Here is a 17,783-nt window from a genome sequence, read left to right on the forward strand (position 1 = left end):
CTACGGTAATTGCGACACTCAGCACTTTTTCTTTCGATTTTTTCTGCTAAATTGCACTCGGTCCTTGCTTATTTGTTGATATTTTTTATGGACAGTATTTTCGTCAATAATGTCATTATTTACCACCACTCATGGAGCAGCAGCCGTCAATAACTCCCTGTTATGAGGTTTGTAAGTGAATGTGCTTATATGCGTTTCTTTTCGGATCAGTTGTTTTTTGAAGATGCCCAGTAAGAAATCTCGCAATTGAAAAAGTTTCCAAAAAATCGATAAAAGTTTTTGAGTAACGCGGTTTCTTTTGAATGATAAAAATCTGGTGTAGGCTATGGATAGTGATATTTTTGGTTTAAAGGGGAATAAATATGTATTTAATTTTTACTTCTTTTCCGTCATTCTTTAATTAGCAAATTCCTACTAGTTAATATTTAAAATTTTGAACTCCAGTTTTTTTCGCTATGGTCTTCTCATTGCTTCCAACAGGGTATTCCCTTTCAAACCAAACATATCACTAGCCATAGCCCACACTAGCTTTTTATCCTCCAAAAAGAGCGTTGGCGTCACTGCTCAAACTCTGGTGTCATCAGTCTACATACCAAGTACTTATTCGCAATCCGATATGCGAGAAATTTTCGCATTTCTTTTTTTTTTTTTGTCTGGCCTTCGTGTCATTTTTTTGCGCTAATGCGCTCTCATTGTGTCTGCGTACGTGACAGCACAAATACAAACAGATTCTATTAATCCCCAATTCTATGAGCAGTAGGTGTGTGTGTCTTTCGCAATGAAGCCCTCATTTTATTTTTGTGGATGCTACATGGGTTTCGCATTTGTGTGCGTGTGTTTTTCACACTTCATTTCCTTGATTTTGCGAGTGGTCAACCGGCAAAGTGCTTGCGACATTGAAAACCCAACGTAGAATCGTCAAAACCGCACAGAAAATGAGGTGTTCAAAGTGTAGCTTTCAATAATTCATTGTTGCGTTGTAACTTAATTCAATTTCAGTGTCATTTTTTTGCAACAATTTTGAATAGAAACTCAAATCTTTAGTCGGAATTTATCCTTTGAAACTGTTGCTCATTTTACATATACAAACATGTCTGTCTTTATTTCTTAAATCTGTTGCTTAAAGAAGATATTAAAGTTTGGTGTGGAATATTCTAAGAGAAATTTCGTCAATTGTCTTTCATATAATCTTTTAACCCAATGGATGGGTTTTATTTTCGCAATAATCTAATAATTTTTAAGAGACAGGACTTCTCAATTAATTACCCGGTCCGAAGTAGCACCTGTCGGCAAGAGTTATTCTGCGTTGGATTTCGAGTCTGACGTTGTTGTTGCTTTTAATGCTGGTTCCAAGATAGACTAACTTTTGTACAATTTCGAAGTTATGACTGTCAACAGTGACCTGGGAGCCAAGTCGCGAGTGCGACGACAGTTTGATTGATGAAAGGAGGTATTTCGGCTTGCCATCGCTAACAGAACAAAACTAACAGCGCGGTTGTTATGGCCAATGATGTCATCGTCATACGCCAGCACCTGTACACTTTATAGAAGATTGCATTTTCTCTATTCAGATCTGCAGCTCGAATTATTTTCTCCAGGAGTAGATTGAAGAAGTCGCATGATAAAGGGTTGCCTTGTCTGAAGCCTCGTATGGTATCGAACGGCTTTGTGAGGCAACTCAACGTCAGCTTAGATATGGCGCATGATGAATATCTGTTCAGTTGTTGATTTTTCATGCCTAAAGCCAGATTGATAACGTCCAATCAGTTTGTTGACGGTAGGCTTTAATCTTTCACTCAATACGCTCGATGTTGAGGAGGCTTATTCCATGGTAGTTAGTGCAGATTGTGGGGTCTCCCATTTTATCGATTGGGCAGAGCACACTTAAATTAAAATTGTTTGGCATGTTTTCATCCAACAATATTTTACAAAGAAGCTATTGTATGCTCCTTACCAGTTCTTCTTAGCCGTATTTGAATAGCTCGGCCGGCAATTCATCGATTCCTGCCGCTTTGTTGTTCTTCCGACGGGTAATTGCTATTCGAACTTCTTCATGATCGCGCAATGGAACGTCTGGTTTATCGTCACGGATTGGGGAATCAGGTTGGCAATCTCCAAATATTACACTTCTACTGCCGTTACTCCCATAATTTTAGTCTGTTTTGAGCATAAGCCACTAGATCACCTCTGAGGGTTCTAGACTAGTATGCTTCGGTCGAGAAACCTTCTGTTAGTTGCGTATCTTTACGTAGAATTTCGTACTTATGCATTTCGGCCTTTCTATGTTTTTGTCTACAAATGCGTCTCGCTTCCCTCCTCTTTATATATCCTATCCCACACGTGTTGTAGTCTATTGTAACGCTGGGAGGTAGGAGGCAGTTTGTTTTCTCTCTACTGCGACACACGGCAGTCCTCATCGTACCAGCTGTTCTTTTACTTTTTCCGAAAACCAATGGCTTCGTTTGCAGCTGTACATAAGGAGCTTGAAATGCCGTTTTTCATATATCTTCCATAATATGTTCAAGAAATTATTGACCTATATGTGAGTATTTTTCATTATTGATGAGTTCGTATGTTAGAACACACTTTGTGCTGTTCTGTTGAAATGGGAGACGCTGGCGCTTCTGAACACAGGCCAACATTGCGTCCATTATGCTGCCGGGTGCTAACCAAAAATAAGACTTTTTTAGAAACTCAGTGAATCTGATAAAAAATGGCTTTTCCGCTTCAACTGCCCAATGCCTCTTAAGTTAGAGCATTGGGAGTCGTGGAATATATCCCATCTCATCCGGCTGGGTATTCGCAAAGACAATGTTCCAGCATCTCATCATTCTTCGTGCATGTTCTGCATTCCGCCATATCAAATTTTCCTGAAAGTGTGTTATTAAGGGTAGCTGCTCTGAGATGACCACTAAAATATAACTCAGTTGCCTTAAGCTTTGAAGTAGACGATTTTTCCTAGTGTTCCAAGATCTGAGGAGGTGTTCCTCTAAGATTCTTTATTGCAAACAAGCAATGAGGGTGCGGAATGGTTTGGTACAGCTTAGGAGAATCTTGTTCATATCTATTATAAACGTATGAAAAATTATTTACGGTGTCATATACATATAAAATAAATGTTTATAATTGCTTCAGTATTTTCTTTATATTTCGTGCCGCTATTTGCGTTTTCTCCTTTCCCATGATATTCTCGCTGAAATAAAATGAAACTATTTGAACAGTTTTAATTCTAATGATTTAATAGGTTAAAGTGTATTTTGTCACAAACTTCTCTAAGAAATGTTTTCCATCTCGGTGATATGAAACTATGGCATTTCATTTTTCATCCTCACCCCTAAAGTATGCAACACTTCATTACCGCACATAAATTGCCTTATTACCCACTTTAGTGGTTGCAAAGCCTCACATAAGTCAACTGACATTCCCAAGCATTACTTTGATTGCAGTCACATATGCGTGCCAATGATCGATTTTATAGGATTTTCATTAAGATTTCCTGCTGCCTCAAAACACACACTCGCCGCCGCATACTTAGATTGCTATTCAGATTCATGCAATATTCAGAACATCGGCGCGAATAATATCAAAGTAAAGCTTGTTTGCTCGTAAGTCGCTTTTTCGTGCGAGTGACTGCGGTCATCACCAGGGAATGCCATGAAATCACTTTTACGGCTATTCTTGTGGGCGCGTGTTATACTCGTACAAATAGACAAATAAATAAATTGTTAATACACATAATCTAAATAAATCGCTTATTTGTGCGAGCCATTTGTGGTAATTTGTTTCCGCTATGCATGCACATATGTATGCGTATCTATTTATGTATATGTATGGACATATATAACTGTGTATCTCATTAGTTGCACTTGCCACACCGAATATTGGCGCTTAGCTGTTGGTGTCTGATCCCTGCGGCTTTAAACTTGTAGCGTGAGCTCAATTAACTTTTGTTCATTTCCTCTCCTTTCTTAGTGTGTTCACATGTATGCGTGTATGTGTGTGTGTGGCGGTCGAAAACATATTTCTTTGGTTTACCTCTTCAATTGGGTTGCGACCCTTTGTGCGGTCAACTAAAAAGTCTCAATGAAAGCCATAAACCATTTAACTTTTCACACACAAGCATACAAGTATATACACATCCATACACATTCAAATACATATGCACAAAGGCTTCCGTTTATTACACAAGTTGCAAGCTGAAAGGAAATGAATTCAATTAAAGTAAAAATATTAGTATTTGTCGTGTCTTTTTTTCTGCCAAGCAAGCCAGCAACCTTACATTCGGTTGGCTAAAAATGTATACCCATACACATGCAAGTACGCCACCGCTGTTGTGTGGAATATTTCATTACATTAGCTTTGCATAAAGCCAAAGGAGGAGGGCAGCAAGCAGCGAACAAGTGTAAAAAGTAACTGAACTTCCATTTCTAAAAATATTTTCCAAACGTCTAGGTAAAGCAAAAATAAACCTTTTCCTGCTTCGCCGTTGTATAATTTATTGACTCGCACACACACACACATACACATACGTACGGCCGTGGACATCTACCCAAATTATAGCGCTCTAGCAGCATCCTGCAAGAAAAACCCCGTTGCATTACAACAAGATCAACAAACGAGCACACAAATCTTTTATGCAAATACAACAAACATATACAAGTGTGTGTGTGCGCTTAGTTGTATGTGTGTGCACAGCAGGTCACGTTCGCTGAAGTTTTTTCTAAGTGTATAACTTTCTATGTACAAATATTTTTTTCTGCTCAGTCTAAATTGTTATCCTAATGGAAATCCTTTGGCATGCTTTATGCCCAAGCACACTCATTCATAAATACGTGAATTACCAACAAAAGTGCTGTCGTAAAGCAAAATTCGGCGACACTCCCCTGCAGCATGTGTATTTTTTTGCATAACAGATCGGCGAACATTCTTGCTACTGTTACCGGTACAGTTACACAAGACAATGTTTTTATTGAATTTTTGATTCACAACTAAAATATTAAAGATAAAAACAGAAACAAGTAAAAACGTAATTTTCGGTTGCACTGAGGCTATAATACCCTTCACAAATAGAAAAAGTTACAACTTGATTCCGATCATTCAGTTTGTATGGCAGCTATATGCCATTGCTATCCGATTTGAACAATTCATCATCCATTTCGAGGGTCTATATTTTTTTGAAGGAAAAACACAAAAACGTCAAATTTATTATCAATCGAAAGAACATTCTTTGCCATTTATTTTATTTTATTTTTGAAGATTATCTATTTCAAATGGTCTCTGATGGTCCATCCGAGTCCAATTTTCGATGACTCGTTCGAGCATTTCGACTGGTAATTATCTGTTCACCGAAGTGCTCTCTCAATAAATCCATTGATTGATTCGATGTGTGGCAAGTGGTACCGTTTTGTTGTAAACAAATGTCGCGAAATCACGAGTTTCACTTTCAGGTATCAAATAGTCGGTGATCTAGAAGTGATAGCGGTCACTATTGACGGTTACGTTCTCACCGGCATCATTTTTGAAGAAATATCGACCGAAGATTCCACCGGTCCACAAACCACAGCAAACCGTTGCTTTCTCTGATGAAATGGCAGCTCTTAAATCTCTTCATCTTGCTCTTCGCGACAATTTTACTTGTTTACATACCCATTGAGCAGGAAATAGGCCTCATCGCTGAACAACATTTGGATCTCCTTTCAACTATTCAAGAGCCCATAGAGCAAAACGATGTCGCTTGGGAAGGTCGAACGACTTCAGTTCTTGCATAGGCTGTGTTTGGTACGCTTTCAATTTCAAATCTCGCTGTAAAATGCGGCAAGTCCAAGTTCTATACATCAGTATGAGTTGCTGCGAACGGCACCGAATCGACTCTCCACTGTCTTTGTGCACACTCTCAGGTACGGCTGATATATTTTCTTCACTGCGTGCTGGTCTATTTGTTCGAATATTACCCAATAATGAATGCTGGAACTCAAGATGGCCAATGGTGTTGCGAATAGTAAACGTCCCTCACAGAAGAAAACCGTAGAAGAAAGTAGACAGCTCCAGTTAGCAATCTTCAATATGAATACACCGCACTTACCTTACGAAGATCTCGGGCGATATACCGGTGATGCCGACTCAAATGCTTGCTTTGGAATCCTCAATGGTCCGAGAAATGCTTCACACACTTTGCTTCGTAAATAACTGCATAAAAAGTAAGGAAACTCAGATCTAGCGGTCGGGATGACCACTCAATGTCTACTCTTTTTGACATTAAACGCAGAGTTTTGATCGTTGATCATCAGTATGGGATCTCTCACTTGTCTCATATCAGCACAATTCGAAATTTAACGAGGAATAGTGCTATAAAACTTATTAATGGTTGGAATTGTTCTTAATACCGATTTCGAAAAAAAGTTGAACCAATTGTAAATTATAAATAACTGTTAAAGTTATTTGATGCTTACATACCGACATACAAAATGGCGCATCCTTAATACAGTGTTTCAAACATTTTGTGTTTTTACAAAAATAAATACAGTCAACAACGCTACATAGAGAGTTTTGTAAATATACGTATGTATGAATGCAAATCTCAGGTATTTTTCACCTGTGAGTGAAACGACATGTACACAAGCCAACCCAGAGAACAGAATCCCCTTTTTCGCATTTCTTTTGAGGAACAAACACAGCACAAAGCTTTGAGTATTTATGTAAAAAACGGTCGTCGCCTTAAAAGCCTTTTGACCTTTGGTTTTCAGCATATGCATCGTATTTTGCTTAACCTATTTCGGTAATGTGTTGCTTTGTTTTAAAACGTTTTACTTAAACGTTTGTAAATAGCTTTGACGTCAGATTAAGAGCTGAAAAGTGAAAACGGAATTATAATGCCGTCCAAGCGCTGACATCTTTAATGCAGCTTACAACTAAACTTTCCGCTTATTTCACCGGAAGCGACCTTCAGGTATATTGGAGTACTCGCATGAAATCATTTGTTGACGTTAAATGTTTTCTTGATAATTTATTTTCGTTGAAACCCAAACATTCTCTATTCGATTGGCGTCTGGTGAGTATGACGGCTAATCTAAAGTAGTATCTAACACAATGGAAACAATATATAGTTTTCTCTTTTCCATTGAGTAGAGAGTCTGTTCCTATTATTCGGATAATTGTCTTCTAGCAGCGTCTAATTATGGCTATTTTTCCCTGCAAAGTGTTCAACAGCTTAAATCCATGAGCAGAGCAGCATCTATACCTCTTTTGGAGGTGCATAACACCCCTTTGAATAAATGTTTCTACTTTTTCTTAGCCACACGCTATTACTTTCAAATTAAAAAGCAAAAAATGTCTATTCATCATTTTCTTTACTGACGTAGACCATTCTTACGCGGTTATAACCAAGTTAAAAACAGCGCGTCAGTTGTTTTTCTTTTCGCTTTTTGTTTGTCACTAATTCGAATTACTAAGTGTAACCAGGTCTTCCTCCACCTGATCTCTCCTTCGTCTTTTTCTGTTCCTACCGGCGGGTACTGAACCGAACACCTTCAGAGATGGAGTGTTCTCTTCTATAACAACATGACATAGCTAGCGCAGAGAGAGAGGACTTTACTTTTCAATTGCCTACTCAATCCAAAGTTGAACCTGTTAGCAAGAGTGCTTCTGGATTTCAAGGCTAATATTTGGGTTGGTGTTGATGTTGGTTCCAAGATAGTCGAAATTATCTATGACTTCAAATTTTTGGACTGTCAACAGTAATGTGCAAGCCAAGTCGCGAATGCGATGATTGTTTGTTTGATGACAGGAGATATTTCGTCTTGATCGGAGAGGTGGTATGTGTCGATCTTCTTTCTATTACTCCAGCATATATGTAAATCTGACTCTTTCATGGTATAATAATATTTTTTTTAGTCAAAAATTATCCAATAACTCTTATTTTCTGTACTTGTTCAGTTCACCTCTCTTTGCGTATTTAATTTTAGGTGCTAACGACTGAGTCGAGCTGCCGTCCTCCTGTAATTTGTTTTATTTAAATGGTAATATGCAAATTGCACGCCTAATTGCCGACTACATAAATTAGGATTGCTTAATTTAATGACCTTTCTTTAATTGCCAACGAAGGCAGTAGGAATCCGCTGACTGGAAAGTGGACAACTGAAGATAAATGGAAAATCCATATTAACTTGTATTTACTGTCTTGTAGCGAATTTAGCTAGGTATTTGTCACTCCTAAAATAGGCGAGCCTGGTCAGTGTTATAAGGTCCATATCAAGTAAGCTGAAGTTAGCGAATTAAGTTTCACAAAACCATATTCCTTAACTTGCTCCTATAGGGTGCCTGCTGGACAATCATTAACGACGATGGCGCTCACGGTAGCGGGAGTTTTCTATTTTCTGGAGTTTTCTGGAGCAGTGTCCTTAGCATTTTATTGTTGTATTTAAAAAGTTGTCGCGGTTTATTTAGAAGAATTTGATTTGGCACACAAATCGCATAAATAAATGTCACTTCATACAGCTGACGACACTCATACAATAAAGCACACGCAAAGTGAAAACCGCCGCGCCACAATTTAGTAAAAGTTGCACGCCCATAAGCACTTAAGATGCTAAAAGAAAATTCGAAGCCATAAACGACTGCAGTGCCGAGTCTACCATTTCTGCACTTGGTTTGAATATGCTTTGTTATTCTGATTATTTCATATTTTCGCTTTGGATTGCACGCTCCGCTTTGTGCACAGCTTTCTATAAATTTCCCGTTTAATCCACGCCATCACTTGCGTGCCCAAATGTCAGCCACTCAACAGCAAGCGTCCCATATTTATGCAGGCCCTATATGTGTGTGTATGTAATTCGTAGAGAAACGTGAGGCTGGTCGTTACAGTCCCGAAAAGCGTCCAACTGTGAAAAATGGTAATTACGTGTCACACTTTTCTGTTTCGTTTTTCGCATTTTTTCTTTGAAATGATTTTTATTCTGGCGGTTTGGAAAAGCGCGTTCACCGCCGTTGGCAATGTCGCGGCCAGAACATAATTGTCGGTCTCTTTTAGGCTTGTTCATTGACGTTCTTTGTAGTGGCAGGTTTTTCCACTTTTTTCGCTCGTTGCCATTTTTCTTTTATTACTCTTTTTCGTTTATACGATTTTTATGCCAGTTTAAGCTTTTGTTGAAGGTCCACAAGTGCATTTCATAAAAAGTTGCCCTATTTATTATTTTCTCTTTATAAAATTACTGTTGAGGTTGATCATGTCGAAGCTGTAGCCGCGGGTAACATTTGCTTTTGAGTACTCGATACGACGCTGCTTTGTGAAACTTTGCGTTTAAATTTTTTTATGGAATTTAAACTCAACTTTTCCATTAAAACTGTGCATTACCAATACGAACTTTTATTTTGCAATTTTAGCTACTTAAATTAAGAAGGAAAAATATTCGTTTTTTTAGAAATTGTCGGTTTTCAAAACACATGTAGGAAGAGTAGCAATATTTTCTCTCTCTCTCTCTCCATGTTTTATTTTCGCCCCTTTCGTAACCATGTTTTCCAAAGGAATTCATATCATTTACCTCAAATTCAGAAAATTAATTGCGAGTTTTTGAAATATAGCGGTATTGTAAAGAAATTAGCGTTCTACAGAATCACTTCCTTTCGAAAATTCATAAAATATTTTTAGTGTCGATTAGTTTTAATCGAACTCACATTTTAAACAGCCTGACGATTTCATAAATATTTGTACCCTGAAAAGGTTCTATACATTTTTGCATGCGTTTGAACCAATTTCAAATTTCGAGAAAGTAACAACCATTTGCTTGAAAAAAGCTTTGTGCGTGAAAAACTTTTGTAGGATTCTGCTCATCTTGAAACACTTATTCAGTCGGCTGCTATTTACTTTCGGTCGGATACGTGAAAATCCATTCATCTCTTGTCACGATGTCTTTTCCCTCGGCAAATCAACACGACTCTGTTTAGAGCAGTTCACAAATTTTGTGGGATCCAGATATATATAATCCAATTTTCATGCAATATTGAATGTAAGCTGGTCCTACTAAAACCTATGGTCTCAGTCTCCCGATAAGTCACATGACAACTGTGCTATATCAGCTGGCGCACAGCATCAATAGCTTCTGGAACAACAATGGATTTTGTATGACCTTCAAGGAGCTTTGGGTGATCTATGACCTCGTCTGAATTCACCACACCATAGATAAACACTGTTCCTCGATGAGTGCATCGCGCGAAAATATTAAAGATTTAATTGCATTTTTAATCGAGAGGAATAATTTAAGTTACTGTTAGCCACACAAATAGCGCTCGTATGTCAAAACGTTCTGAGTATGTTTAGTACTAAAAATGTCAAACTTTAGGATAAAGTGACTTGCCAGATTGCAATACCTGGGTTGCCAATCCCGAATGATAAAAGGTACACGAGAACCGGATCTCTATTTCAGTTTTTTGAAAATTTTCACATGTTCTACTCTCTCCAAGAAGCTACTCATTTGTCGGAATCACTGTTGTCGCATCACTATGGCATATAGCTGCCATACAAACTGACCAATCAAAATTCAATTCTTGGATGAAAACTTCTTCATTTGATAAGATATCTTCACGAAATTCGATGTAGATTATTGACCAAGGTGACGCTATAACTTCCTAATACAAGTATATTGTTCAGATTGGACCGCTGTGACATGCATTTGTGGTTACGTTAGGTTAGATGGTTGATTAAAGATTGCACTTGAATCGCATATAGTTCTTTGTGAAGCCATATCCTGTGTTCGAATTTATAAATTAGCAAAACAGATAACAATAGCAGATACAAATTTGAACAGGCTTTTAATTTCCATTATCTCCAGTTCGGTGATATGTCTGAATGTATGCGCTCTCTAGTGTTTAAGTCTTGACCTCCCGAACCCGGGACAGTCAAGAAGGAAGTTGAGTTGAGTTGAGTTTTTTCCACCTCATCTTCTTCCATAGAGCTTTTGCAGATGGCGTTTGGTAGGATTCCCAGTCTTATACAATAGATAGATTGTATAATGGCCAGAACTAGGAAAAGGCTAGCATTACTGAGAAAAAAGAGATCACTAGATCTCTTGATAAGCTTCTGCGAAGCCCAGCCATGTATTAGTAGAACACAAGAGGATACGGAAGCACTAGCCCGCTCCCAGTCTTATAACAAAGACACTCGATGCTATTGATAGGTTAGGTACTCTTTAACCAGCCTTGAACGCATTGTTAATGAGTTCAAGGCTAGTATCGCCGCTCTGCTATCTGAGTGGATGGTCACTTCTCTGAGCAGTAAATCTACTGCTACCTTAATGGCTGCAACTTCGGCCTGGAAGAGACTGAAATAGTCAGGAGGTCTGAAGCTGGAGTTGATAGAGAGCTTCTGACTGTAAACATATATGGTAGCTGTCAAATAAACTGTCTGATCAAAATCTAGTTCACGAAATCGGACATAGCTTATTGTATAAGGCAACGGTACACTTTTCGAATAAAGTTTTCAGATCGAACTACTTCAGCAAAAAGTTTCCACATATGGTACACTGAACTTTCAAAAAGAACATGAATATCTATTTATACCCTTTGTGCCATAATAAATGCACCTGTGAAGGGTGTTATAGCTTTGGTCAGTTAGAGTTAACATTATTTCATGTTTAATCAGTTTTTAACAATTTCAACTCTATAAAACTACAAATAAATCTTATAAAACCGGTTTCAAATAATTATAAAATCCTCCTAGTCAAAGCTTTTATTGAAGTACCAGCGAGGTTAGAGTAGATTAGCGATAATATGTTTTGATTGCACTTCCAGAACACATATCTTTGTCTCTTTTGCATTGGCAATATAACTAAATTCATATTTCGAGATATTACCTCTAACCCCATTACTAGAACGGGGACCGTTAATCACTCAGTCGCAGTCTCGCTCAATAGGATTCGGTATACGAAAACTATAAAAATAATGAATTAGAAACCGCACATATTTTCAATTTCCATATATGTACATTCAATTAGTAGCTAATGACTACCAATGCTATGTGCTCAACTCAAACGATAACCACAAAATAAAATATTAAATTTCATTTTACAAAGTAAACACCAGACTGGAACAATTTATCGCCAACGCCATGGCTAGATGAGTGTTTCCTTCCTGCAGCACAGCAGCCAATTAAATTAGTGAAACCGCAAAATTTTTGGGGCATTATTGAAGAACACCTTACACCACGAACAAACTACGAACGCCGGTTCGAATGTGTGTCTGTGTGTGGGTTGCAAAGTGTTTCGACATTCATTACATTGCCAGGGAGCTGCAGAATCGGAGCCGCCGAGATACAGTTCTAATGAATTAATTAATTTTAGTGCTGCAATTGACTGCAAAAGCCGCAACTAAGTGAAGTGAATGTGTAAACGAACATGCATATATAACTACCTACACGCCGGCGCTATATTATAACACGTAGTCGTTTCTAGACATCCGCCTCGGTTGCTTCAAGTATGCTATCTATCGCTTGAAAGCAACTGTGTCCTGTCGAACAGCAGCTATAATATGTTGTTGTTGTATGCAAGTAAATAGACACGATTTAGCTATGACACCGCAAACATTACGTTCCTTATTTAGATACGCTCCACACCCACATGACATCGCAATTACCACCGCTATATTACTACCATCACCACCATTTCTCGACTGACTGTCCTAACCGCAATCACCTTCACCTGCCTCGCCCAGAAAAGCTAGTATTAGCTGCTGAATGCCACTGTGGTACGATTTCCAAGTGCTTTACACTCTATTTCGTGTGGCGCTTCATGTTCATGGTTGACGGCACGAGCGTTGTCCTGGTGCGAGGGGTGGTAGCATTAAAAGCCGCATCATTTTATAAGTGTCACCGACTGCTGCCACATTTCGGCTGTCTAGGCACAGCTGCACTGCTGACCTAAATTTTGGTAAATCAACCAAAACCCAGCATGTGCAGCAGTTCAGTTATGGCACAGCTAAATTTTTCTACTATATTTTGCAATGATGTGTTGCAAGTCTTCTAAGTCGCTATGTGAACTGGCGACTGAGATGGAAATTATAAATTATTAACGGTGAATCGACAACGAAGGCTCAAAGTACTACAAACATGTATATTTCTACGCTAATACTATTGCCTTTAGCTTCATTATCTTCAAATAGCAACGTTCATTCGCATGGAGGAACATTGGATATTTGCCATGTGGTTAAGACTAGTTTTTTCAATCAGTGTTGGCATAGAAAGAGAAGAAAATATTTTGTGATTTCTTTAAAAGATGGGCATTATATGTGTAAAGTGTAAGTAAACAGTGTGTTCTTAAAAAATTCAATGAGAACATCATCCAATATCTCAACAAAATTTTCTAAGAACATATTTCTAGTATTAAAACTCAATTTCACCTTTCTAGGTTAGGCAACCTCATCTATTATCTTTTCAGGTCCATTTACAAAATAAACGCCAATTCCTGATGGGATCTGAATACATTCCTGATGGGATCTGAATACATACATACATATGTACATATGTATGTATGTATTTTATCTGCTAACCTGAAAAATGTGCTACAGTTTTCTCAGTCATATCAGTCCGAGTGATTTCCTTAAGAGATAGATTTCTAAAAAAAAAATTATTTTATATCTTTCCAAATAGTTTTTATCCGTCTTTCTTCTCTTATAAGAACAAAAATTACAGAAAGGACGTAATTTCAGGATTGCAACAAATGCATTAACATTTGAGCTAAATTTTTAAACTATTGGAACATGTTGCTACTAAGTATAATATATTTGTTCACCCAACGGATATTTGGAACACCTAAAACTTATCGAGATAGCTACATATAGAGTCGTATATATAAATGACCAGCATGATCATCATCCGAAATGACACAAGATGACTTTATAGAAACAATAGGCATGACACAGTCCACCTTGAAGTGAAATCACATAACTCCGGACCTACTCGACCAATTTCAACCAAATTTGTTATAACATTTCTATATCACAACGCGAATATGAACAAAACTGAACTACTTCTCATACAACACAACATGAAATTCCATGCGATCCTTTTGACTTTCAAATATTCAAATCCAACACTAAGGATAATATCAGAATAAAACTTTGGTCAAATAGCGCATTTAAGGTATGCCATACAAAGTCCGAGTCCATAAATGTTAAAGCTCCCAGAAATATATCAGTCAATTTGTAAGATAAATAATTGAAATCCGGAGGGAATCTTATATTCCAAATATGGATTGAATCGGGGGGTCTCTTAGCCCCTTATACCAAATAGAAATAAATTCGAACTTCTGACTGACTTTATATAGTATATATCGGTAAAAATGTGAGATACCTTAGCTAAATTAACTGAACGTATATTTTCTATAACCTATAGTTTAATGGCGAAAATATGTGAAATTATTTAAGTATGGCCACAACTCCCATATACTAAGTACATAACAGGTCAGTTGAATAGTCTCGAAATTTTCATCCCAGCGAATATTCCTTTGAGATCTGAAAATAGGAAATAATCACTCTTGGCCAGATCTGGAGAATACGGTGGATGTGGAAGAAGCATTTCGAAGTCCAATTCAGGGATTCTTGCCTTCGTTTTCATTGAACTGTGACACGTAGCATTGTCTTGGTGATATAGCATTTTTTTTATTTCAAATGTGGCCGTTTTTGCCCGATTTCGTTCTTCAAACGATTCAATAACGCTATGTAATAATCACTGTTGATGGTCCCTCCTATTCAAGGTAATCAATAAAAATGATTCCATGCGTATCTCAAAATACAGACGCTAAAACCTTGCCAGCCGACTGTTGCATTTTTCCACGCTTTGGTGCGGGTCCACTCGAATGACTGTCGATTGGACTTCGGGTGAAATGATAGAGCCTTATTTCATCCATTGTCACATAATGACGTTAGAATATTTCAAAACACGTTAGAATATTTCAAAACACTGCTCCGAGTGATCAAATCACCTGAAACTCATCATCAAGCCAAGTTCTTGCTTCAGCTGTATTTTTTCCCTCCCAAAAAGCAATAATCCTTAAAAAAACAAAATTCTCTTTTTAGCAAATTTTTTTTCACTAAAATAAAAGTTGTTTTACTCAAAATAATAATGTAATTCACAAACTAATGATTCGACAGCTGTAAAATTTATAAACGCGATTTTTGAAGGTTAGGGCTAACTAAAGATCATATGGATTTAACTCTAGTAGCGCCATTTATACATATGTCAGGCCGAGGACCTTTCAATTAAACTGTTAGAATGATTTTTGTTATTTTAGCAAACCTTATGATAAATATGTCGTTCAGTGTGTGTTTTATATTTTTATAAAATTGCTTAAAAATATGTCCCAAGCATACCTGATAAATACCAAAATTAATGTAATGTCCGTCGCTTTTTCTGCCGGCTATGTACCCCGTAATTTTCGTCAGAAGGAAACTTGATATTTTAATAAAATTAAGTGAAAAAGTTTTCCTAAAAATGATGTGGTTTATTGCTGAATGTATAAGGAGTTGGTGTAGACCTTGGTCTAAAGCTCATATCTAGTAATATCGATCCTTTGATTAACCGTTTGCACATGACCTCATTTTATTACAGGGTCTAAATTTTTGATTGAGTTTATGACAGATATTTCTTATTTGAAAATGACTAATATAATTTTCGCTGACGGGCAGTAAAATTAGATATAACACTAAGTTAGTCTACGACCTATAATATAAGTCAAGAAGATAAAAAAAAAAATATTATAATCCATTCACGATTTCGTCGAAAGATGAATGTTGAACTCTTTCGCAACAATTTTAAATTCAAGTTTTGCTGATATCTGAAAGTATTTGCTCAGCTTTTGCAATATTATGAAGTGTTCGGTTACATCAGTACTCAGGCCTTCATTACTTGTTTGTAATATTAAACTTACTTATCCCTTTCTTACTTGTTCCTAATATCAAAATTAATTGCTAACAAATTATGTTTTATTTTTTTTTTTTTTCATTTCTGCAGCGATATCACGCGAGGATGGCGAAGATTCACATCATCATCATCATCACCACCACCATCATCATCACCATCGTGGGGGGCATGGACATAATCACGGTAATAAAGTTCCATACAATGGTTATAATTCCGAAGAATATCTGGATCGTCTGGAACCAAATGGAAATATACCAGCCGACAAGTCTAACTGCAGATATGGAGGTAAGAAAATTGGTAAAATTATTAAATGTTTGATATAGACGCGTACCGTTTGCATCGAACTCAATCTCCACTTTACAAAAATTTCACAATCAGCAAAAAATATATGTGAATGATTATAAAAATACTAGGGGATCCAGTCACGCGTTGCAGTGCTGCACATTTTACACCATTATTCATATAATAAACAATTCAATACAGTGAAAATACAGGTATAAGAATCCAAGGGATTGTACTTGAGGTATAATTTTGAAAATGTTCATAAAATAAATTTCATTGGAAAAAATAACGAATTTAAGGCTGCTTTCTCAATGTTTGGTTACCAGACTTTCTATCCAGTTAATAGAGTTGTCCGCAGAATAGAGTGTCCATTTAATAGAACTTTCAATGCATTTTTATTTATGAATTGTTTTTAGTATCCTATCCTCTAAGTTGGTTCGAACTGGACACAGTGTGCTTAATTTTACTAAAATCGGTTCAGTAGTTTAGGAGTCCATCGCGGACAAACAACGTGACACGTACTTTCTATATATAAAGATAGAATTTTTAGTGATATCGAAGAAGTCTTTTCGTATTTTGTCAATAGATGTCGTTGCAGTCGTACTTGTATATCTAATGCTAGTGCTACTAATTGCATTGTACCATACCATATAGTATGTGAGATATAGATATAGTGAGATTGTAGACTTAATTTAAACAAAACAAAAAATAAATTCGGGGAAATTGAAAAAAAAGTAACATCTGTTCAAAAATGAGTGAAAATAATGAAGAAACTCGCTATATTTTGAAATTTTTGCATAAAAAAGGGAAGACTGTCGCAAGCCAACAATGAAATTTGTGAAGTTTACGGAGACGATGCTGCTTCATGTAGCACAAAATTGGTTTGCTCGCTTCCTTTCTGGAAATTTCAAAATTTCGATTTACACTGATGGAATAATGTCTCTTGCGGAAAAATGGCAAAAAGTGGTCGACCAAACTGGTGCATATTTCTTTATTTATTTATTATTATAAATATAAAAAAAATAAGTTAAAGTTTGATTAGAAATACGAAAAGACTTTTTCGACTACCCGATATAAAAGAAAATAAATAAATAAATTTCTCAAGTGCTATAATTAGCCACTTTCATCAGCGACATTTAACTTAAATGCCTACAATTGAATATTCTGAGTATTGCTTTTAGCATAAATTAATTACTGCGACTCCGACATGCTTCAGTTTGTCCCTTTTGAGTTCTGAAAGAAGCGCATGTACTTATGTAATAATTAGGTTTTCCTGTTCGAAATCGTGCATTACCGTTTTATCTCTATGCTTCCCACACTATTTAATGTGCACCCTCATTTGCTGCATACTCGCCTGCTGTCGCTTGCCTGCCACAGCAAATCCTTACTATTTAATCTCATCTGTAATCTTTACAAACTAATTTCATGTACTACACACATACACACACATATACATATAAGCAGTGAACTTTTTATATTCTCAAGTGTGCTCATAATTCATGAATAGCTGCAAAAGCTAGAGGAAAATAACTGTTAAAACCGGAACTAATTATAACTTCCGCCAGGCACAGCTGCACACAAACGCACACTCAGGCAT

At 36.9% G+C, this 17,783-nt stretch overlaps 1 protein-coding gene across 2 annotated transcripts in view; it reads left to right on the top strand.

Moving 5' to 3' along the window:
* Positions 1-17,783, top strand: part of LOC120776567 (cyclin-dependent kinase 14) — a 287,704-nt gene that overhangs the window by 168,791 nt on the left and 101,130 nt on the right. For both annotated transcript variants that reach the window (XM_040107329.1, XM_040107330.1), the window contains exon 3: positions 15,995-16,189. In XM_040107329.1, coding sequence (XP_039963263.1) covers positions 15,995-16,189 — 195 coding nt within the window. The remainder of the gene's footprint in view (positions 1-15,994; positions 16,190-17,783) is intronic.

The sequence above is a fragment of the Bactrocera tryoni genome, chromosome 5 (assembly GCF_016617805.1).
Source record: "Bactrocera tryoni isolate S06 chromosome 5, CSIRO_BtryS06_freeze2, whole genome shotgun sequence".
Taxonomy (NCBI): domain Eukaryota; kingdom Metazoa; phylum Arthropoda; class Insecta; order Diptera; family Tephritidae; genus Bactrocera; species Bactrocera tryoni.